The sequence below is a fragment of the Coloeus monedula genome, assembly GCF_965178545.1.
Source record: "Coloeus monedula genome assembly, chromosome: 5".
Lineage (NCBI taxonomy): Eukaryota > Metazoa > Chordata > Aves > Passeriformes > Corvidae > Coloeus > Coloeus monedula.
Genome location: NC_138785.1, coordinates 15,234,044 through 15,257,742, shown reverse-complemented (window position 1 = coordinate 15,257,742; position 23,699 = coordinate 15,234,044). Strand labels below are relative to the sequence as shown.

General features: G+C 38.1%; 1 protein-coding gene across 3 annotated transcripts in view; it reads left to right on the top strand.

The window, feature by feature from the left end:
- Positions 1-23,699, top strand: part of DCLK2 (doublecortin like kinase 2) — an 80,610-nt gene that overhangs the window by 27,834 nt on the left and 29,077 nt on the right. For 2 of the 3 annotated variants that reach the window (XR_014226432.1, XM_082282443.1), the window contains exons 3-5: positions 16,476-16,578; positions 18,920-19,018; positions 20,290-20,337. Coding sequence is in view for 2 of the 3 variants with exons in the window: in XM_082282443.1 (XP_082138569.1) it covers positions 16,476-16,578; positions 18,920-19,018; positions 20,290-20,337 (250 nt within the window). In the remaining variant the exon portion in view is untranslated. The remainder of the gene's footprint in view (positions 1-16,475; positions 16,579-18,919; positions 19,019-20,289; positions 20,338-23,699) is intronic. The other variant, XM_082282444.1, reaches the window with a different exon arrangement.

Here is a 23,699-nt window from a genome sequence, read left to right as displayed (position 1 = left end):
AGGATTGAGTGTCCATAGCTTTTATTCATTTATTTATTATATTTGGTGTAGATGCTTTTTTGTTTTCCTGCTGATAATATACAGTTTCTACTGAAAGATAATGGTAACATTTAACAAATTCTCAAATTGGATCACTGTACCCATAACTGCATGTTCTCTGTAGTATAAGAAGTATGTTGTGACTTTATTCAGAGGGATAGTATAAAGTATAGAGGTTTTTATAAATAATTTTCACAGAGAATTTTCACTTGCCTTTCCCCCTCCCTCTCTTGCAATCTTTCCTCCAATGTAGAATGAATTGTAGTAAAAAGTGGATTTTGTAAGCCAGTGGTATCAATACAATTTTGGGGGGGTTTTATTGCTTCAACAAAGTATAGGGTCATTTTAAAATCTTTTATGGGCAAATCTGTTGGAAAGCCACTGGGAACTTTTGGCTGTGGCTGTAGTAAGTTATTTCAAACATTGTATTGGAAAAATAAGTAATCTTGCAATTTGATGAAAAATATTTCTTGGGTTTTAGTTGATGAAATGTTGATGCCTCAGACCACTCAAGTTAGGTAAAAATAATCTCAGTATACAGAAAGGTAGTTCTGGCAAATGAAGACTTTTTTTAAATTGAACTCAGTTCAGTGGGTTAAAGTTTTACTTGCCCTTAGCCCAATTTGTCCCAAGCTTCATAGTAGTAAAGGATGAGCAATTGTGCTTCTCAGGAATGATGGAGATTGGAGGGATCATCAAGAAGTAAATGAAATGCACTTTTTCAGTGTTTCTTTAAAAGAATGTCACCAGATAGTTTTAGAAAAAGCTTATGCAGCATCTGCCACTCCATGGTGGCAGACAATAAATCCCCATAGAGGATTTCTGCACTCATTTGGATATAAGGGGTTTACAATGACACACAATAAATATGGCCTTTACTTTGGTCTACTTAACTGAAGTAGACTGAAGTAAAAGTCTTAATTTTAAAATATTTTATTCTTAAAATATCAATAAAATTTGGCAATTTTGACAAAACAAGTCACTATTTACTGTGAAATCTGAGTTGGCAGATGATTGCAATAACTTCTAAAGTGCATGACCAAGAGGGTGGCACAGTTACAGACTGAGGGTAGATACATTTGCATATAGCTTATGAGACATATCAAAATTCATATGGTTTACTTTTTTAACTTCTATACTTGTTAAAAAGCATAGAATACTTTCTAATTATAAAAATGTTTTAAACTTGTGCTCCTCCCATTCTTAATATGAGCTTAGAGGGAGATGAAACATGTGCCTGTTTTAAATAGTGTTATTTTGTAGTTCTTATACTCCTAAATTTTGCTGCTTTTCTATTCTTGTTGAGTCTTACTGCTTTTTTCTTCCCAGCATAGGCTTCTCACAGTAGTAACTTGCTGAGGCACAGGGCAGTACTTGAACACTTCTGGGGGCTGTGTGTAAACTTAAATTTGAGTTGACAGCACTTAATTAAACATGAAGCATATGATGAGTAACCGTGTGTAAGGGGAGATTGCACTTCTATTGTGGGTTGTTTTATAAGTGGTTTTCATTTTTTAAGCCTGCTGGTTTTAGAGTTATCCGAAGTATTACAAATAAGTCAAACAAATCAGAGAAAGGAATCTTCCCAGGAGGACTAAGAACTTTGAATGAACTTGATTTTTGTACTACAGGCAATTCATGCTGTATCTTTTACAACGTTCTCCAGATTCTCTCAGGAATATCCATACTGATAAATACTGAGTTGAGAAAACTCAGCATGAGTTCAGAGAATCTACTGCTCACTTACAGCTCTGAGCTGTTGTGCTTTGTTTGATCTAGGTCTTAAATGCAATAAAGGAATTATAAAAATGAGTTTTAGACTTTAATGCAGCTCTGCAGAAAGCTGCATTCAGTCCTTGCAGGATGCTTGAGTTCCTCTGTGTTTAGTAATAGTCCTTCCTCTTTTAAAAGCACCATTATGTGACTGCCATCTATTTTAATGTAAATATATGTGTATAAATTTCAATTTTTTTTTTTTTTTTTTTTTTACTAGTAAGCAAAGAGTTTTGTAACAAAAAATAATGCTATAGCCTTCTTTCCACAAAAGAAAAGCCTGTCAGGGAAACATCTATGGAATACTTAGATGCAGGATGAACCATGGGTTCCTGGAGCTGCAGTTAACTTTTCCATATGGTGTTCTAAGCAGCAGTTTCAACATGGTGTTCACAGAAAACAGATGGTTTCCAAAAACTGAGTAGGAATAGAAAAGTAATCACTGATAATTCAAAATTCCCTTCTTGGGGGTCTGTATCTCCACTAGAAATATTTTTTTGGGAGACTCAGGAAAAGGAGGAAAAATATTCCACTGATTCAGTATATGCTTTCTAGAAAACCTTTTAGCATTATGCCCTTATTTTGGGAATAAATGAGCCATATTGCTTATTATGCCTCAGACTTTCCACTTGCAACTGGATTGAAAAAGACTGTTGTTAATGTCAAATGGATGACTTGTAGCAATAAAAATGATTTCTCTAAGTATTTTTTTAAGGCAGCTACTAAGACTGGTTGTTGTTTGGGGCAGGCTTTGCAGGTCAGGCAGGTGCTGCCAGCACACCTTAATGCACTGTACAGAGTGCTCTGTAATGCCAGTCCTTTTTAATAAACTACTGGAGAAAATGTCACAGTAGAATAAAATCAGTAAGTATGGTTGGATGTGCTGAACACAGACAAAAAATCAAAGCTCTCTCAGAGTGAATCTGCTGAAAGTCGCGAGGCTTGGGTTCTGATTTTGAACACTGAATCACTTGATCACTGACAGGGCCCCAAGGAGGTCTGCTTGGCACACACAGTGAAACTCTACCCAGAGCTAGTAAAAACAACATATGTTCCCAGAAGCTGCTTAGGAAGCTCCTTAAGCACTGGGGAATATCTACAAGAGCCTTAGACCTTGAGAGTAGAAATAAGAACACCAATAACCTCAATAATGAAGGTGTAGTCACCACAGCTATTACTCCTGCTTTAGCAATAGTGGCTAAATGGATTAGGGCTAATACTGCTGTAAACAAGTGTAGGAGTGGTTAAATTCTAACCAGGATTCCAGTATGGACAGAAATTCTCCTGACTGAAGGAATTTGTAAGAGCAGGTAGTGTAAAGGGAATCTTTTAGTATAACTGATTGAATGGTGATGTTCTGACACATTTAACAACCTGCTTTAGCCTTTTATGGTCTATATTATCTCAAGGCTGGTGATATTCCAGCATTTGAAGAGACTGTCAGAAATCATGCCTAAGGAAGCATTTTCTGCTCTTGGAGAGTATGATTCTTGTGGTCTAAAGAGAATGGCAAGAGATCAGGTGTTTCTGACACAAGGCTCCTGCAATGTATTAATAAAACGAGATTTTTCTTTTAAATCAGCTCATTCAGGATCAGACAACTAACTTTATATTAAGCCATATGTGTAATGGAAGGGGGAAAAAAAGACACGGATCCCTATAGGTGCTGAAATGATGATGCTTCTCCAGCCATTGCGTACTTTATGCAGCCCAAACCAATAAAGTCTTGACCTGACTGCTGCAAACTGGAGGAATGGGGTTGATACCATGTTGCTGTACGTGTGGTCACAAGTGTGTGACAAGGACAACCTGTGCAGTGTTTGCTTCAAAGCCTGTGCAGTTGTGAGCAGGTTCAGTACCTGCTGCTGATGTCCTACTGAGCAGTAGCTGGCTGCATGGGGTTGTGTTCTTGAGATATTGAAAGGCTGCCCTTATTCCTTTTATTCTGCTGTGTTGCAAGCAGACTCTGGTGCACTGTGTGCATTTCTGTGCCACTGCAAACTCAGGTGCAGGCTATGGAAGGGGCCATGCTACAGACCTCCCTTCTGGATGGAGTATTCTTGTTACAGAATAAATTTTAAAACTATTTGAATACCCCTTTAGGCTCTTTATGTAATAATCTTGTGTGTGCTTAGTCTTAGTGAGGACATTGCTTTTTAGGAAAACAAGGAGGGAATTTGGAATTTTTTTTTCTGTTTTGCAAATTAATCCTGATGATGGTAATGAAAAAAACCCTGTAATCCAAATATTCATGAGTTACTTGCATAGGTATTTCCATCAGCTGTAAGAATAGGTACATTTTGAGCCAGATTGAACATCTTGATACCATTCTCTTTAAACTGCAATATGCAGGAAAAGCATGAGTGCTGCAGCATGGATTTGACCACACTGAGCTGGACCTTGATTAATTCCACTTGTTGGGAGCTATGATGGAAACAGAATCAAAGCTGCTAGAAGGATGCTGCAGCTACAGTAGCAGTTCACCTGCTGGGGCTGCATTTGCTACTCCTAAGGTGCCCCAGACTGATTTAGGATCAGGAACACAGGGAGCACCCTCTGTATCATTGAAGATGATCTCCCTGTCACTAGCTGTGTAGCATTACAGCCCTCATCTGTTCCCAGTTTTGTTGTAAACTGGAATATAGTTTGCATTTTTATCTATATTTGCGGTTTAAGTAATGTTTCTGAAACTCCTCTTTCATCAAAATTGAAAACAGCTTTAATAGATACATAAAGATGCTAAAGAAAACTAGTTAAAAAGTAAAAAAGCCCACAGAATGGTGAAGCAGTGGCACTGGCAGCCACAAAACTTTCATAACTGCTCTTGCTGATATGGAAATGTAATTTTTTTCTCATTAATCATGTGTATAACTTTTGCTTCCACTTCGATAGCCTGGTCTTAGTTTTTAGCTTGAAGCAAATGAGGTTTTCTTGCTGTTTGTGTTTGTTTATTTAACCAGAAATGGGTGATTACTGATTTCCAGACTAGCTAGCTTTGTACACAATATGACTTGGAATGTGAAGAGATCCTACTACTGCATTTGCTGGTTTTCTGACTGTGAAAAAAATATAATCAATGCAGTGAAAATAATGAGGTCTGATACATGAGGTGTTTAGACAAAGTATGATGAAATGCTTCATGAATTGGTTATTTAACATAAAAACCCAAAAAACCCACCAAAACCTGAAATTAACAGAAGTACCCCAATTCACATTTCTTACTGTATTAAATGGACTTTCATTTAATGCTTCTTAAGTGCTTTTTCTATAGAGGAAAAAGGGTTAATCAAAAAAGCAGCCCTCAAATAAAAAAATGCATTCAGTGAACTCTGACTTTATTATTTGAAAAGCAGAAACTTGGGAGACTGTCAGTTTTGGAAAAAATAGCTTTTGCCAAACCACGGAAAAGTTTTGATCAGCCAGAATCTCAATATTGTACAAATCCAAATTTTGCATTGGGCCTCCCATTATGTAAATTGGCTTTGTGAGTCAAAGAGGTTTGTATTACAAGGAATAAATATACAGTTCTATGTAAATTCAAGGAATATTTGCTCTTCAATGAGTGGCAGGAGTTTGGAAGAAAGTATGGATTCAAGTAGTTCCAGATATAAGTGGAAGAAAGTGGAAAATTCTTTAAGGGTGCCAGCATTGCTTTCTGAGCAGAGCCTTCAGTATTGAGTTTCACTGTTACTGATGTTAGGGTTTTATGATTGTGTTTGCTTCAATCTACACTTCATAGTTCAGTGTCTTACAGAGGAGGAAGCCTGGAATATATTTTTAAAGTTTCTTATTGAAAAAGAAAAATGGTTTGGAAATGGGTCTTCAGTAACAATCTATGATGTATTATTCCTGGTCTCTGAAGATTTGTTTCCAGATAGGATTAATGATTTCTGAAGCTAATTAATTCAAAATGGGATGAACTTCCTCATGCATTTCAAAAGCACCTATGATGTGATTGATACAGAGGTCCATAAAACATGATAATGCTACCAGATGCTTCCAGTGTTCAGCAGCATTCCTCATGTTCTGGCTCAGCAGAAACAGTCACCCAGACTACTTTAGAAGTTTTTAATATTTAGTAGCCTATTGCTGAATTATGGCCCTCTAAGCATCTTCACCTTCTGATCTACTCACACTTTACCTAAAAAACCCCCAGCACTGAGTATTTAACTCAGAAAAGTACTGAGCCACCTAAATCCTCTGCCCAACTCACCAAAGTTGAGTTCCAATCTGCTAATAGCAGTATAGCAATGAAAGTATTGTGTTGTGATTTTAAAACAAGCCTCAGCAGATGCCATAAAAGTCAACTGACTGATAAATGGGGTTTAGCACCTCTTTTCTGTGCTCTTAAATGGTCTGGGGAATTGGGCAGGGGTTTAGTTCTGTGTTTCTGGGGTGAGGGGGCATCCATTTTGCTTTTTTTCCTGAAATTGTGGATGTTTGTTCAAAGGAAGAACTGAAAGCTCCAGATCTGAAGGAAGAAGCTTGTGTGGCATTTTGTTGGGTTTTGTTTCATGGAAAAACTGATGGAGGCTCCTTTTCTTCTGGTCTGACAGTATTGATGCATCTGTTCTTTTGTCAGTACCTAAAGTGCATTTGTAATACATTTGCTGTCTGAACATGAAATCAAACATGTTTCTATGTCTTCAAATATGTTTTACATCTGTTTATCAGCTTATTAAAGCAATTCAGAAGCAGCAGCAGATTTGGAAGTAATATTGGTCGAAGTTAGGAGCAAATGAGATTGAATTGGATCTGTGAAAGCCAGATAAAAAGTAGTTTCTATTTCCTGTGTTACAGTAATTTTTCTCACATTTCTGAGCTTCTCATCCTTCTATTAATCAGTTATATCCTCATTTTTCTTACTTGGTGCCCCTAGCCCAGCATAGCTGTTCCAGTTTTTGCATGCAAGTACAACAGACCTCAATAATTCATGACAGGCAAAGCAGAGAAAGCATGGAAGTTAATTTGCTGAGTACAAAATACCCTCACAGTTTATAAGGATGTATTTTTACACAGAATTTCTGTCTTTTCATCTGTGAAATGTCATTGTTTGAAATGGTGCATAGAGAGAACATCCATAAGGTCAATTTCTTTTCTGCATTTCCACTTTGTAGTTAAATGAGGAGGATACTTCAAGAATCAAATAACTTCAACAGCTGTGTGTGCTGTTTAGCTGTATGGCAAGCTGTTCGCATTGCCAAGCCTGTAAGGTAATATTACAAAAATAGAACTATAAGTTTATTTAGAAGTACAGTTGTTGTTGTGCTGAAACAAATAGAACACTAATTAAATGAAGCGTCTTAAGGGCTAAAAAATTGTTAAATGATCAAAACTTAAAATACACGTGAAAAGCATCCTTCTTATCGCTAAGGAGCTCAGTAGATTCTATCAAGGCTTCTTGTTATGTGAAGTAGTATCTATGAAGGGAAGAGAACTGAGAGAGAGACGTGAGTTTATAGGGTACCTAAAGCTTTTCCCCCTCCTATTCGGTGCTATGAAAAACAGCTTTGAATGACGGCAAGGTTGAAACCCTGACACAGGAACTCAGACGACCATAGATTTTTATGTCTCTACGTAACAATATTAAATTCCAGTGAGTCATGCATTGCAACTAATATTTTGTGCCTTAGAATTACTTAATTTGATTTTTTAATAGAATTTGAACAGAAAACTGACTTTAGGAGCTCCTGCATGAACAATTCAAGCCATAGGAAAAAAATAGAATCACAGAATTATCAGTTGAATGGACCTTTAAATGTCATCTAATTCAACCCCTCTGCAATAAGCAGGGACATCTTCAACTAGATCAGGTTGCTCAAAGCCCCATCCAACTTTACTGAATTTTTTCCAGGGATAGGACTCCCAAAACCTCACTGGGCAACCTGTTCCAGCGTAAAACTATAAATCTCTCATTTAAAGCTTAAAGAGTCATGAAAAATTATTTGTACCTGTCATCAAAGGACGTTTCCAGATTTATGCCATTTCTTTTATTCTTTCTGCACTGGTCACAAACGGAGTTTGAATTTCTTATTTGTCTGTGGAAAAATAGTTCTCATTTAAAGTGCTGCTGCTTTTGTAGTGTCTCCAGGAAATTGTCTGCCCATGAACACAGGAAATTTAGGATTGCAATAGATTGCTGATGCATACTGCAGAAACTCTTCTGATCTAAAGAACCAAAAATACCCAAAAGTACATTGGATATTTGCCCGTATAATTTTGGGGTTTAAGTTCTCCATAGCATGTGGATGCCATGTTTTTCAAGTAGGGTGATAAGCCAAAGGCACTGATTTCTATAATAGTGCAAAAGAGGTGATTTTATGGAGGAAAAAAAAAAAGGTATGACTTAAATTTTAACTGTATTTGTATTGTGGAACAGGGTGTCATTAAATCAGTAAGATTTGATTGAATTGGATGAATCAGACATCTGTCCTGATATGTACCCTTTTTTCTTTTAATGTTCTTTCATAATACAAGTGGCTTTTATTTTTAGCCTAGCTGCTCCGTGGTAAGATGGAAGGTTAGCTGTGTGAAGTCAGGTGCTATTTTTGGCTCTGTATTAGGCTTCCCAGTTATGCCACTTAAAGAGAGAATCTGTTATGCTGACTTGTGAGCTGGTGTGCACTTACAGGCAAAGATATCCTTGTCTTGTAACTGGAAATCCTCTTGTTTGTTTGTTTGTCTCTTCAGACAAACTGGATTATGTACACAATCATGAGCTGCACTTGCTAATTTTCTGTTGCCAATTTCCACTTACTCCATGCTTGGTAAGGCTGTTCTTTCTTTGTATAACTCATGAAATTGAGAAGCATGGCATTAGATTTCACTGTTTAATAAACTGGAGTTATGGACTCTTGTTGAAGTGGTGGATAATGCTGAGGGAAGGGTTGTTCAGGGGTGTTTTATTTTATAGAGACAGGTGAGTTGTACAGAGTGATTCAAAGTGATTCAATTTCCAGAATTTTAGTCCTTTCAACTGTTATTTTCTGATATTTAGATAGCTGCGCATAATCAGTACAATAATTGAAATGCCATTTTGCAGACAGATCAGTTTTGCCCTTGGGAAAAACTGGTGAACAGAACTTGCCAGAAAGTCCTACTGCACTGGAAGTCTTTAAGAAATAGATTTATGTAGGAATTCACTTTAACTTATGCATATTCCTACAGCTTACTTTTCTTCTTGTCATTTCCACTGCAGTGAGGATGATCTATTTGAATCACACCCAAATGCAATCTTCTGTTTCCACGTGTTCATTTTCCAAATTAAAATTTTGAGATGTTAAAAAAAATAGGCAAAAATCTTGAAATTGAGATTAAAAACTAAAATGTGAGATGCGCTCTATTGTCATCTGTCCCCAACAGCTGTAGGGCTGTGTGAGTTGTGGTGACCTGACTAGTCTGTTTATTCAGTATTTCTGCATTGTCATACTGTAACAGGCGTTTCCTGGGCTTTCTGCCAGACTTTTTCTGTTTACAAGGCAGCAGGCAAGGATTTAACATTTCTGTTTCCTTTCTTACTCCTTAGATTCCCTCTGGGATGGAAGGGTTTGTCTTCTCCTTTTTTCACTGCTGTTCCTCATCATGGAGTATCAGTGGAAAGAGGTTCATTTTCTAATGGTGACTAATTATGTGACACAGCCACTGATTAAGTAGACATTTAGGAAGCTGGCCTAGAAGAATTGCTCTCATTATGGTCTTTGTTTCAATTTTTTTCCTCTTTTTTCTGTTTTCTTAAATAGGTTAACGAGCTCCCTTTATCCAAGGCAGGCCAATTCAACATTTACAAATTATTAGAAACAGAAAACTTAGTTTTTCTCTCACTGCTTACTGAATTTATTAAACTTGAAGGACAAGACAAAGGATGCAAGATGCCAAACCTCAAGTGGTAAATTGGACAATGTCTTGTGGAAGCTCTGACCTAGAAATCAGATTTATTTCATAGTTTATTGCAGTGTCCAGCAGAGCTGAGGAGGCCCTCAGACCTTTCCCAAGCTGTGGTTGTGCATAGCTTTATAAATGTGAATAATTTCCTTGACTGTAGTGGGACTGCTGGCAAGTTTAAAATTAACCAACAGCATGGGTTTAAAAGGGACTTTGTAGAGTAAGACCAAAAAAACAAGTGAACTACTTGAATTAATTATAGAGAAAAATGATCGTCAACATGCTCTTTAATATCTGAGGTAATTTTGTTGGTTGACACGTGCAGTCACATAACAGAAGATCAGGTAATGAATTTTATATTTTATAACACAGTTGATACTTTTGCATCCTTTCTCTGTGATCTGATCTGTTACCATATTTCACGTTTCCCTTGCAGACAAAATAGTTGTGCATTTGAGCCTCAGAAATTAAGAGGCATTTGACCTAATTCCAATTATTTTCAGAGAACAAAGGAGGGAGTTTTTTGCTCCTTGTCTGCTAATGACCTCCTGGAAGTTGACTGTTGGGGAGGTTATTGTGATGCCTTGCATTGTCCCCATAGCTACAGCTGGTAGGAAAGATGTGGGTGTCTAGAGTCTTACCAAGCTCACGGTTTTATGTCCTCAGACTTCAGGATTCCCCAGCCTACCCTAAAGCTGTTCTGGGCAGATTTGCCCAGTCTCAGTAGCATTTGAGCTCTGTAAAGCCTTAAGCCAGAGGTTAGCAGCTTGCTTACCCTTCTCTTGGTGTTGTGTAATTTTGTAGACGTCGGGAATTCCCAGAGGGATTCTGTAGTAGAGCTGTCACAGAGGCAAGGCATAAATTGGTGAGGAACAGAAGCTTTTGCAAGTGTCAAGTGCTTCTTCCTTACACCAGCAGGAATCTTACCAGTTTGACCTGATTTTCCAGGTTTACTACGGATCTGATATAGCAGTGGGTCTTGTTGCTGTTCTTGTGTACAGTATGGGCTTCTGGCTGTTGAACAGTTTCCTCTTTTTGCCTGCTTCCAACTCGCTTAGCATACTTGCCTTTGACACTTTGTCATTTCTGTGAAGTGAATAGGTTGTTAATTAAAAAAACAATGCTGGCAATTATGGTATTTTTTAAAGGGCATGTCAGGGACTCATTGGTTTGACTTTTCTTGCTATTTCTCCTTCCTTGGGTATATTCTAGCTACCCATCTGGCTATTCCCTCACTGAAGACATGTCAGGAAACATGACACGGTATAACCAGGCAAAATAGCTGCTGTAAGCTCGTACTGAACTTCTTGTGTGCCTCTTGGTTCAATCATGAAGGGCACTGATGGATTAGTAAACAGTTAAGAATATTGGTTAAATATCCCCCCCTTTCAAGTTATTTTGAGAAGGAGCAGAAACCCAAGGGGAATTTCCAAGATAAAAAAATCCTTTGTGAAAATCATGATACTCAGTAGGGAAGGGTGGGAATGCCCTTTTCACCTTCCTTTTTGAGTTCCTGAGGCTGCCCAGAGGAAACTTCCTTTTGAAAGTTAAGCCTGCTCCTGTGGGTGACGGAGCTGAAATGGGAATCAGACAACTGACCTGTTTCTGCAGGAGTGCTTTCCTTGCATTTTGCACCATAGGGTACGCATAAACCCTGGAAATGTAAGACTGGCAGCTTCAGGAAACACAGAGAGAATTTTAATAAGGCTGAATGGCAGTGGAGAGGAAGTGGCAGTGCTAAAAGTATTTCAAAAGGGGAAACAAAAGTGATGATTGCAAATATGACCTGACTGGCAAAATAGACAAATATTTGACTTTTGCTTACTCAGAAAAAAAGTTGATGTAAGGGGCAAAGGGCAGAACTGCCAGGGCAGCATGGTTGTAATCTGTCCCAGTCAGAGGAACAGCATTTCCCACAGGAAATGTGGAGACCCCTCACACTTAAGGCAATAGCAGGGAGGTTGCATCCAAATTTGTCATGCTGACATTTAAAAAATTATTCACATTCTCTTTTAGCAATTCATGGGAAAAAGACCCGCTGTAGTCCTTGAAGAATTTCAGCCTCAAATGCCTGTCTCAGCTGCTGAGCTGAAAACATATTCAAAAATCCAGCTGTTGCTGTGCATGCCAGTTTTCCCAGTTTTCCTTTTCCCTCGTATGTGATGTGCTTCCTTTTTAAAATATTTACACCATATCCTGTTTTCTTGAAGTCAGTAGATACAAATATTTCTTCCATTGTTGAAACAAATACAAATAATCTCTCCTATCTTTTCCAGTTTTGATGTTTTAGATCCATTTTCAGCTGCTGCTGAGAATTTGTCATCTGGACAAACTTTCCCCAGATGGAGGGTGTGGCTCTTCAGGCTTAAACTGTGCAGTCCTGTAGCTGATTACTTAAATGGAATCAGACACACTAAATTAAGCCAAACTATTTGTCTTTATAGCCCTTCCTCCACATTTAGAATGAAGCACATTTGTAGAGCTGGAATAAATACAGTTTATCCAGCAAGCTACTGGCTGGGGGCTGTTGATATATGATCACAGAACTCTGTTTAGTGCTAAAGATTTCAGGGAATTTGAATTCCAAGGAATTTTTCAAGTGTTTATAAAACCTTCTTGGCTCCAGTCTCTTTTTTTTTTTCTTTTTTAAAGTGTTTTTCTTCTGGAGATTGAAGGGAAAATATTTTCTGGATAAAGGTTTATTTATTTATTTCGATTTTTTTCTATTGTGTCTTCATCATAAAGGACAACCAATAAATACATGATGAATTCTGTTTATAAAAGATTGATCATTATTCATGTTTTTTCTGGAGGGGAATGTATCTTCTGTTTGTTAGATGAGGTGGGAGTAGAGATTGATGTAAATCACATTTCAAGGCATGTGTGGTGGTAAGGGAAAAGGGATTTCCATATGGATGACAATTTGTATGTTCTTATCCAGTGGCTTGATCTGACTGAAGAAGTATTTCTTTGAATAGAGCAAACTTCTTTGGTTTTAAATATTTGTCAGAAACATAAGCCTGTTTTGGCAGGTAAATATGATGGGTGTATGTGACATTAAAGCACTGCACTAGTAGACAGCAGTGGATCAGGAATTTGATTTTTCAAATAGATATGTTTTTCTCCCTTCCTTTTCAACACCCCATGTTTGTGGGTTTTTCCTGCATTTAAACCACTTTTTTTGTGCTTTTAGCTGTGTGATTTTGCAGCACTTTGACAGAAAATTGTCTTGCAAACTATTATTAGTCATGACACTTCTGTAACATAGTGCATGTTTAGTCATATGTGCCTCTCTTAAGAGAGGTCTTTGTGTTTGTCAAAAAACTTCATCCAGTGTCTCAAGATTTCATTCCTTCAGTTGGGGTCTATTTTGAGCCCATCAGGAAGCAGGGATGCCCGGAGTGGTTTGCACATCGTCTCAGAAAGCTGTGGTGAGAATGCAAGTGAAAGGATTCTGAGGAAAGGACTGAGTACAAATCCAATCCAGTCTTACTCACACATTCTCCACTCTGCTGTGTGTAGAGATGTATTTTGAAAAAAAGGAGTGGAGCGAGACAACCTGAGCAGCTTTGAGTTGTCAGAGGAGCACCAGTAAGTCATTTCTTGTTTTAAAGGAAGGGATAGCAGTGGACTTACAAGGTCACAGGCAATGTTTGTTTGGGAAAGGATTGTTGTATTTAAAAAGAAATGGAGTTTAATATATTTTAAACATGTTAATTGAAATGTGCAAAGTCAACAGAAAAGTTCTTTAGCACTAAGTGCAACAAAACAAAGAGTGGGTAAGACAATGTAGATGGATAGTGGAAAGAGAAGCAGCATGGTTGTACCTAATTGTACCTAATTTCTGGAATACATGACAGGCTATTCATATGCACAAATTCCACTGCTAATGAAATGTAAAAAAAAAAAAAAAAGCTTTTCAAAATTTTTTGTTTAGAAATTTCTTAACTGATTGAATCCTGATTAAAGTAATAAAAACCCCCTCCTATGACCTAAGTTCAGATATTCTTTGGAGTGGAATTGTGCGATTTGCAAGTTAGACCATGGTGGACTGGCAGCATTCAAAATCACACGCAAACAAGTTAATAGTTTCAACTTAATAATTTTTTGAACACTAAGTGAGCAAAAAGCTTTTATCATTAATTGCTGTGTATACATTAATTCTGTAGGAGATGAAGACTTCATTTTAACATCAGTTTGCACCTTGAGAGATGCTCCCTTGACTTTATTACGATAAAAGCCTAGAAAAAGAAAACTATTAGGTTGTACTTTTAGAAAAATGCATTTCCATGAATTTAGTTTTACAAATGCTTTCCTCATCTCATAATGTGGAGTGATTTGGGATTGGTAAATTCTAGCAGATCTTTATTCTTTGTGGCATACACTTGTTCAATATTTTTTTTCATTCTTGTGTATTTTATGTGTAGCCAGTCTGGATTATTTGTGGGGAGAAGGAGCACTTTGTGTATTCCCTGCTGGAATACGGCGAGCATCTGAGAAAAGCTTTCTCATAGATGTGTTTATCTGGCTTTCAGTTATCATTATATTTAACACCTTTTACAGTAAGGTGAATACCTTTTACAGTAATCTGTCCTGGTGTATGACTGACAGGTGGGAGTCACACAGGTCAGGCACACGGTGTGTGAGCAGACAGAGGCTGGCATTAGCCTGAACTCCAAGATAAAGGTGCTGTGACTCCACCTCCAGCAGCTTATCTGATCACTGGCACTCAGGATTATCCCTGTGTATTTTGCCTGGGGAAGCTCTATATACATGAACATGTGAGGAAGCATACATGGGAATTATACCTTAAAATTCTTTATTCATTCCCATTCCTAGTAGCCGTTTTCAGCAGATTTTCAGGAGCATTTCTAAGGGTGCTGCTGTCATCTTTTGTGCACAGATCTGAGCCTGACTTTGTAGAATTGCTCTGCAGACAACAAAGGGATGCTGCTGCTTGCAGTTATATCCCTCTGTGTTTCCCAGACTCTGACATAAAATCTATCATTCCTTCCTCCCTTACTCTCAGCTTAGACATTAGACTGGATGGGTTAGGGGGTGAGGTGAGGCTTTCCATCAGAACAGAAATATTAATTTTAGGCACTGCTAAACCACAGCATTTAACTCCAACCTGCTCAAAACAGTGCTGCAAGGCCATCAGGAGCAGTGGTGGGTAGGCAGAGCTTGTGGAAATGGCTCCCAGGTTTAGGGGCTTTGGGTGTGAACTCACACCTCTGCCCATGTCCCGCCAGTGCTGCTGGGATGAGTGTTCTGGAAGCTTTCTCACAGCTTTTCCTGTTGGCTTGGTTGCTGGATTCCGGAAGTCTGTGGAAACGATGATGAGTCCTCTTGGTTATTAAGCAGAGAGGAATAAATCCCAAGTTAGCAAAACTTCTCTTAAATCTGTGCAGCCTTTTGAGTTCAATTTTTTGCCGCCTCTTTCGATTACCTAAAAGCAGCGGTTTCAGGCAGAGCTGAAAATGTCTCTCATCAATGAGAGCAAGCCGTCCTTGCAGCAGTGAGGTGACAATAACAGGGTTTTGGTGCTGGCTGTCGCCCTTTGGCTGCGTAACACAGTGACACAAATGCTGGATGCTGCGAGCGGCGCCGCGCTGAGGATCCGGCTGCTCTCCTGGGGGAGCTGCCATGGCAACTGCGCTGCTGCTGGGGAATGCCCTGCGCCGGAGTTCCTGCGGAGAGCTCGGGGTCGTTGGTATTCCGAGTGGCGCTGGAATATTGCAGGCACCAGAGAGCCCTTCCTGTACTTCTACCAATGTTTACTATTGTCACAGTGGGGGAATTATGCAAATAGTGTTGAATGATTCTAACTTTTACTATTTATTTTACTTTTACATTTGGGCATGCAATGTTAAAAAAAAGGGAAACAACTGTACATTAAAATGTTAATCTGTTTATATCTAAAAAAGATAGCTTGCTACCTGCAAACACTTGTTTCCCTCACAAGGGAATTACAATGACCTCAATGGAATTTCTTGTTGTAGCTTTTTGGTTTTAACTGTTTTTAAAGCAGACACTTGCTCCCTCACAAGGTGATTTTTATTGATTTTTGAGAATGGAGGGGTTTTTTTCAAGGTCTTTGGTTTTGTGTTTTTAAAGAATGTCTAAAACATCTTTTCTTTCTGATATCCCTATCCTTCTTGACATACATTATTTGGATAACATCATTGTCCAAGTAGCATCATTACTCGGATAATTAAGAACCGACAACTGCAAAGAGCATGGAAGGGACTCTATTTCTTTATTTTCTTGGATAAGAAATACCCGTTCATAGAAAGGGGAATTATATCATTATTTTTTTAACGGGACATTAAAACATGCAAATTAAATGCCTCAGAACATAAAAAAACCAATTTGCAAATGCAATTACTTTAACTCAACAGATCTTCCCACAAGCAATTTATGTATTCTTAATACAAGAAGCTTTGATATTTGAATAGTGTTTTCAGATGTTCCTGTCAAAGCAATGTGTGTGTAGTTATAGGCAAAAGTCATCAGCATGCTTATGTAACTATAAGCAAAAATACAGGTGTTAAATGTAAGAGGAGTTTTTGGAGGTTAGGGGCAGACATATTTTACATTCATGGCCCTGATGTTTCCTGCACTGCTCAAGAGCTGAAGTACTGAGGAACTGGAGTGCTTGTGTCATTACAAAAGAACATTATGGTATCACTGTGAGAAGGTAAAGACAAACTTACTAATTGTTGCTGACTAACTCAAGATTTAGGTTTGAAAGTACTGCATTTGTTTATTTTGCTGTCCAGGTAACATGCTTGCAGGACTTCTTTGGAGATGATGACGTCTTCATCGCGTGTGGGCCAGAGAAGTACCGGTATGCTCAGGATGACTTCGTGTTGGATCACAGTGGTAAGACTGACATCCTGAACCCACTGAAATAGGAAATTCTCCATCCCATTCCCATGTTCAACCCTCAAGAATTGTGTGATTCAGGAAAATATACATGGGATGACATTTTCCTGTAGATAAGAAAGTTTTTTCAAACCATCATCTGGCTTCTGTAAGCCTGTTAAAATGCACCAACAAACCTGATCCAATTTCCTGCAAAACAAACTCTGTCTCTAAAGTTACATGGAAAACAGAATTGAATTATGAAAGGTACAGTCACAGAGCTAATGAATCTAAAATCTGTTAAAGATGTTCACTTTTGGCATCTGTGACTGTAAGATAATTTCCATATTTCTTTCTTCATGAGATTTTTGAAAAATCTCATATGTAGCCATGCTCATTTCCAGTCTTGAATTGTCCTGCCAGACAATTCACACACTCCAGTCTTCTCTGCTATAGACCAAGTGTTGGCCTTGTAGCTATTTTGAGGTTGTAGGGGATGCTGGGTAGGGAAGGAGGTGAGACAAACTGGGACTTTGTGCCCCTGCTGTCTGCCTTGGTCAGATCATGAACTGAACTTACTTAGAAATTTGGTTTTCTGAAAAAAAAAAAAAAAAAAAATTTGTAATATAAGTTCAAGGAAAAAGCAATCCTCTACCAGAGAGTTTTGGAATTGTCTTGGAATATCAAATCATAGATAGGTTTTTACCTCCATGTTCATGGAATTGTAGAATGGGTTGGGTTAGAAGGGACCTTTACAGGGACCATCCAGTCCAACCCCTTGGCAAGGAGCAGGGACATCTTCCAAAAAAAAAGTTCAGGTTGCTCAGAGCCCCATTGAACCTGACCCTGAATGTTTCCTGGGGTAGGACATCTACCACCTCTCTGGGCACCCTATCTAGTGTTTCACGACTTGCACAGTAAAAAATGGCTTCCTTATATTTAGTCTGAATCTACACTTTTTTTTAGTTTAAAACCATTCCTCTTGTTCTCTCACTACAGGTCCTACTAGACGTGGTTTTTTCTATCTTTATTGTTTGAGCTGAGGAACACCCTGTTTTTCTTTTATGAAAAAAAGTTAATCTCTGGTAAAGAAAACTTGCCCTGGCAAGAATAATCAGATTATTCCAGAGGAGCTTCCAGTTGTGAATGAAGGATTTTTATTTTTTTTTAATAAAAGCCAAAGCACCTGCTGTTCTTGTAATTTTTCCACACGCCATAATTTCATTACAGAATGCTCAGTTGAAGCAAGAAGTACAGGTGTATATCTCTCCACTGGCCTATACATTTGGATGGATGGAGGATTCAACTGGCTCCCGTTCTGCTGTTCTTGCCAGGGTGCCGTGTTTCCAGAACTGCTGCATTATGTTGAGTCAGTTAGTGTGGGGGTGGCAAAAAGGGTGTTTTTTAACACAGTTAACAGATAAAAAATTACGTGATTCTTATGAAGTAGTGGAAGAGCATGGTTGTATTTACTCACAATGCAAATCCCAGTCTGGGCATAATCCTAATTTCCCTAGCAGGTTTTAAGGCTGTAAATTTCCTTTTTTCATTACACAAGGCACAGACTAGTTGAGCTCGTTTCCTTGCCCTTTATCTCTTTCTTCCCTTTATCTCTTCAGCTTTGGTGGTCCCTGCTTCTTCTAATAACTCTGGGGGTCTTAATGGAGAAAAGCAGGTTATATACGTGACTGGTAGGGCATGCAGCTCAGCTTACTTTTTCTGTGATGACATGGCAGCCTAATGATGACGTTGGCATCAGGGACAAAATAAGAAGAGAAATTTATGATCCCATTCGGAGCTATTTGCTAGCGATGCTAACCATGGGAATTAAAATGTGTCCAAAATGTCAGTGCATGTGTGCTTATTGATTCCTTTCCCATTGAGGTTGTTATGTAATGATATACAGCTGATGGTAAATGACAGTAATCTATTGTTTCAGCCTTGTGGAAACAACAGATGTTCTCACCTGTTCAAAAATTGGTCACAGCATCAGTTTCTTGAAAAAGAAGGGAAATAGTGCTGGCTGTGCAGCTGTCCTGTATGGAAGTGCGATTACAGCAAGAGTCTTGGCATCAGCATATGTACAAACTTGAATTATAGTAATAATCCAGCCTCAAGATATGAAGAAATATCATCTACAGAATGTCACATACAGTATTGAGTAGCTCAAACAGGTTTTTATGGTGAGCAGGTTAGAGTTGTGAGATGCTCTTACAAATCTGTTTGACTCAGCTGAGCAAAGATGTTTAGAAACTGCTGGTCATTTGCTGGATAATAAACAGCCACAGTGGTGTGTGGAGGGAGCCTGTGCATTGAACTGTTGTCAAAACCCTTGACAGAGAGTTTGCTTGCTTTGTAGAATGTCGTGTTATGAAGTCTTATTCCCGCTCCTCTGCCATGAGGCACACTGTGTCCAAAAGTCCAGGACCTTCACGTCGGAGCAAATCCCCTGCCTCAGGTACTACTGCTAGGAAAGAGCTGAACACATAAAATACACAAAAATTATTTGGTGGTTTTTTTAGTGGGGTGAAAAAACTTGTTGCTCTCTCTGTAATACAAGTGTTTCCAGGGGGAAAAAAACCTTTTTTGCACTTTGTCTCAGAGATTTAATACTAATCTAAAATAAATTTGCTTTTTTTTTTTTTTTTTTTTTTTTTTTTTTAAATCCTGGGAAGAAGCATGGTTTCTATTTTTTAATTACAGGCACAAATAATTTCAGCTTATGAACATTGGAGTGATTTTTGCTAATTGTGCACTTGGGATTTGTTTTTAGCATGGCACTTGATTTTCCTGAAGACTATTAACAACAGGGTGGTTAGATGTGGTTAAATTCGTGTTCATTGAACTAGATTATACCCTTAAATTTTGAATTTGAAAGGTTTCTCTTATACAAGCCAAATATTGTCAGAAGTACAGGACTTTGCTGGTTCAAGTAATTTTAGGAGATGTACTGTAGTGTTATTGCTCATTAACAGAATTTTTCTTCTTCTTATAATTTCAAAGGTGCTCACACTGTGATTTTGCCACCAGTTTGGCTGAACACCATATGTTCCAACCATTGAGTCTTTTATGTAAATAGAGGGAGAAGCTTGGGGCTTTTTCAGTTTTTAACCTCTGCATTTTATTTCTAAATACTTCTTTTTCCCCTGAAATCGAACTATTGAATATGTAAACATATGATGCTCTTTTTTGAATGTAACTATAAATGTAAGCTTCTGTGTGTATTCAAAACTGTGACATGTTCCATATTCTCATTTTCACATTTGTTTTGCTTAATTGATGCTGGTTAAAGTAATTTTATCTTTGGGTTCTTTCAAAGTGGAATATTAATAATCTGTTTATAAAGGTTGAATATTTAACTGAAAAGGTTCAAAGAAGGATTGCAGAAAAATGTATCATAAAGGGCAAGTTTTGCAACTGATCTACATTTCATGCAATTCTGTTACCTCCAATGAGATCATGTAGAATATCTATCAGCAGTGAATTTTATGCAAAGTATTTAGATATCAGTGCTGCCATTTCCATACTTATTTCTACTTACATCCCCTTTGGTTTGGTTAATTTGAAAAATTTATGCTAAGTGTCTGGTATTTATCCTTCTATTTACTTGCCTTTTTTTTTTTCCATGTAGTCTTTTATTTACCCTTCTTCCTTCCATGCATGTTCAGAGCTGTTTATTAACTTCTTTCCTCAATGTCTTTTTCCTTTGTGTCAAATATATGAGTACAGTAAAGAGGGGTGGCCACTCCAGTGCTCATTCTTCAGCAAAATCCCCAGGTGAGCCATTACCATCATGGCTATATATCACTAGTGTGTCTCCTCCCTCTCCATTTACCTGTATTTTTGGTGCTGTATTTGTGAATATTTTCAAGCTTGAAACACACATTTTGCATTCGATGAAACAGAGTGGGTGTTGGGGGTTTTTTTTGTTGAGGTAGATCATTTCAATGAAATAATGCTTTTTAGTTCTTGGACATCTGCTAATGGTGTCAAAGTTACATTTTTAAAGATACAATTTGACTACAAGTGGAGCAGCATTCTGAGGAGCAATACATTTGTATGCTTATTCTAAAGCATATTATAATAGAAAATTTCAACCAGCAAAAAAATAATTTCTGGGAATTACTGAAAAAAGCAGTGCAAAACCATGTCATAGGTTTTAATTTTATGTGCAATTTCATATTTTTCTTTGTTTTCTTGTAATATTTCAGCCTAAGCTCTAAAAAAAATGAGGAATCTCTTTGAACCTTCAGTTCAAAGTCAAAGTATCTGTGAAACAACACACAAATTGATTAACAAATAAATTGAGTCTTTGGGTCATATTAGAAGTTAACAGTTTAGAAGCTATTCATGGATTTTTCAGTTTTAAACATTCCAGTGCGCCAAACATGTAGCCTAACGTGTACTGCTTCAGAATGACAGAAAAGTTTGGGGTTTTTTTCTGTGTATTCAGACTGGTATGCATGTGGAAAGAGACATCAAAAGCATTTATGCCTAGAAAATAGATTAAAAAGGTAAGTTTGGCATACCCAAGGAATATTCAGCAAATCAATAGCAGTGGACAGGTTTGTGCCAATGCAGGTTGCTGGTTTTTTGAGTGAGAGAAAAAATTGCTGCTGTCTGAAATAGCAGTGTCATGGTTCAACCTCAGCCAGCAACTGAGCACCACACAGGCACTTCCTGACTTCTCTGCTGCAGCAGGAAGAAGGAAGTGAATTGGAAGGGTGAAAGCGAGAAAATTCCTGGGTTGAGATGTGAGTGGTTTAATAATTGAAGCAATAATATAATAGCAACAACGATGCTGCAGTGAAAATAACAAAGAGAGAAATAAAACCCAAGAAAAACAAATGATGTGAATGACCTGCTGACTGATGCCGTCTTGTCCCTGGAAAATGTGACACTGAGCAGTGTCCCCTCTGCCAACATTCCCTCTCGTTTCACTGCTGAGCATGACACTGCATGGGTGGCAATGTTTCTTGGATCAACTGCAGTCAGCTGTCCTGGCTGTGTCCCCTCCCAGCTCCCTGTGCCCCCAGCCCCCTCATGAGGGGCAGGAAGGCCTCGATGCTGTGCAGGCCCTGCTCAGCAATAACAGAAACATCCCTGTGTTAGCAGCACTTCCCAGCACAAATCCAAGATGTAGCCCTGTGCTAGCTGCTGTTAAGAAAATTAATTCCACCCCAGCCAGAACCAGCACAAGCAGTTGGCTGACTCCCTATGGATGCAAAATTTTTACATCTAGGCAGGGCCAGCTCCAGCTTTTGCTGTTGTTGCAGTTGCTTAGCAGCTCATGTGATCTCTGAAGGCACTGGCAAAGAGATCTGCAGACAGCTCTTTTCAGAAGGATCCTCAGCAGAATGAACCGTGTGTCCTAGAATCATAGAAGGACAAAGTTTGGAAGGACCACTGGGTGTCATTCAGTCACACCCCTGGCTCAGAACACCACCTTTGTCCACCAAGAATAGCTAAGATATTACCAAAGAGCTACAGTGCAGTCAGTGTAGGCTGGGCTCTTCTTCCTTATACAGTTTTGGGAGGGAAGAACGTTATGTTCACCAGCCAGTTTCACTGGGACACTTTGGTGGTTCTGTCAATGCTTAAAGAGGATGGTAGTGGCTTAGAGACAGATAAGAGTTCCTTACAGTGGTCACGTTCAGGAAGCAGTGACTTTTCTGTGAGCTGTATAAAAGAATCTTTGAACAAACAAAAATTTTTTCCTCTTGTGGTAATGGTTTGTCATTTGGAAGCAAACTCTTCTACCGAATTATCTCATTTCTGGTCATGCAAGAAGCAGAAAAGAGTAAGATAGCAGTTGCTAGCTCTTGCCATTGTCATACCTGCAAATTCTCTATAAAACAAGGATGCATTGATAAGCTGGGTTATCCAAAACAAATTGCTGAAGTCTACAGGAGGGTAGTATACTTTTAGATACTTTCCACATCTCAAAAAAACCCGCCTTAAAATCACTTATTGTTCTTACAGGCAAACATTGTTAAAATCAAGATGAAAATATCCTAAGTATACTGAGTACTTCTAAAAGAAAAAACTAAGGTCTTGGTCCTGTAACAGAACTGGGAATATAAATCCAAGTTATCAGAGTTCGAGATAGACTTCCTGTGTAGCTAAACACTAATTAGTTGTATCTCAACATCATACACCAGAGAAGGAGACCTTTGTGAAAAATGGGGATTTGTGGAAATTGCAGTGCAGTCAGCCTGGCCTACTGTCAGATGGGCTGCCCAGGTTGTAAAAATAGTCCTTGGAAGGCATCTCCCACACTCAGATAATATTAGTGTGCTGGGTCAATGGACACTTGTAAAATAAATACAATAGTTTAAGAAGTGATGCATAACCCATGGCAGACCTGAATATGTAAAGAAATTGTGCAGGTGTATCTGTTATTTAATTTGAAGTTAAGCTTCTGTTTATCAGACCTGAATATGTAAAGAAATTGTGCAGGTGTATCTGTTATTTAATTTGAAGTTAAGCTTCTGTTTATCAGAGTTGTTTTGTCTTTCTGAAAAAATAATTCATCACCATAAATCAGCTCTGAAGCATTTTCAGCTCTTAAATTCCTGCCTAGTATTTTTCTCTCCCACAAAAAAAATGCGGTTCAGCTAGAAAGAAATGATGTCTCATCATATAACATTGCATCATATGTGTGTCTGATGGACAGTGTGCTATTCTCTCTGCATAATGAAATTCATCAGTGTGTTCTTTTCAGAAAAATAAAAGGACTGACCTAAGTTATATTTAATACACCAGAGATAACAGATGTTGTATGAGGCCTGTCCAAAAATCTGGACTTAAAATGAATGAACTCTCTAAGTCAAGAGGGAGGGTATTGTATGTTTCCACAGACACTTGTACTTATTGCAAGCTCAAAAGTAACCTACTAGCTTTTCTCTTGGTGAGGTTTCTTTCCCTAAATCAATATTTTTCTGAACTACTGCAAATGTTCTCTGTCATGCAAACAGTTAATTCTTCTTGTCTGTTTTTCTTAGGGAAAAACAAACAAACTCGTGTTCTGTGAAACATTCTGCCTAGAAAGTAAGGCATTGATCCAAACTGAAGAAGAGGAGGGTCAAATATCCTTAGAAACTTCTTCTTTCTTTCTGTAATTTTTTTGTGTGATATCA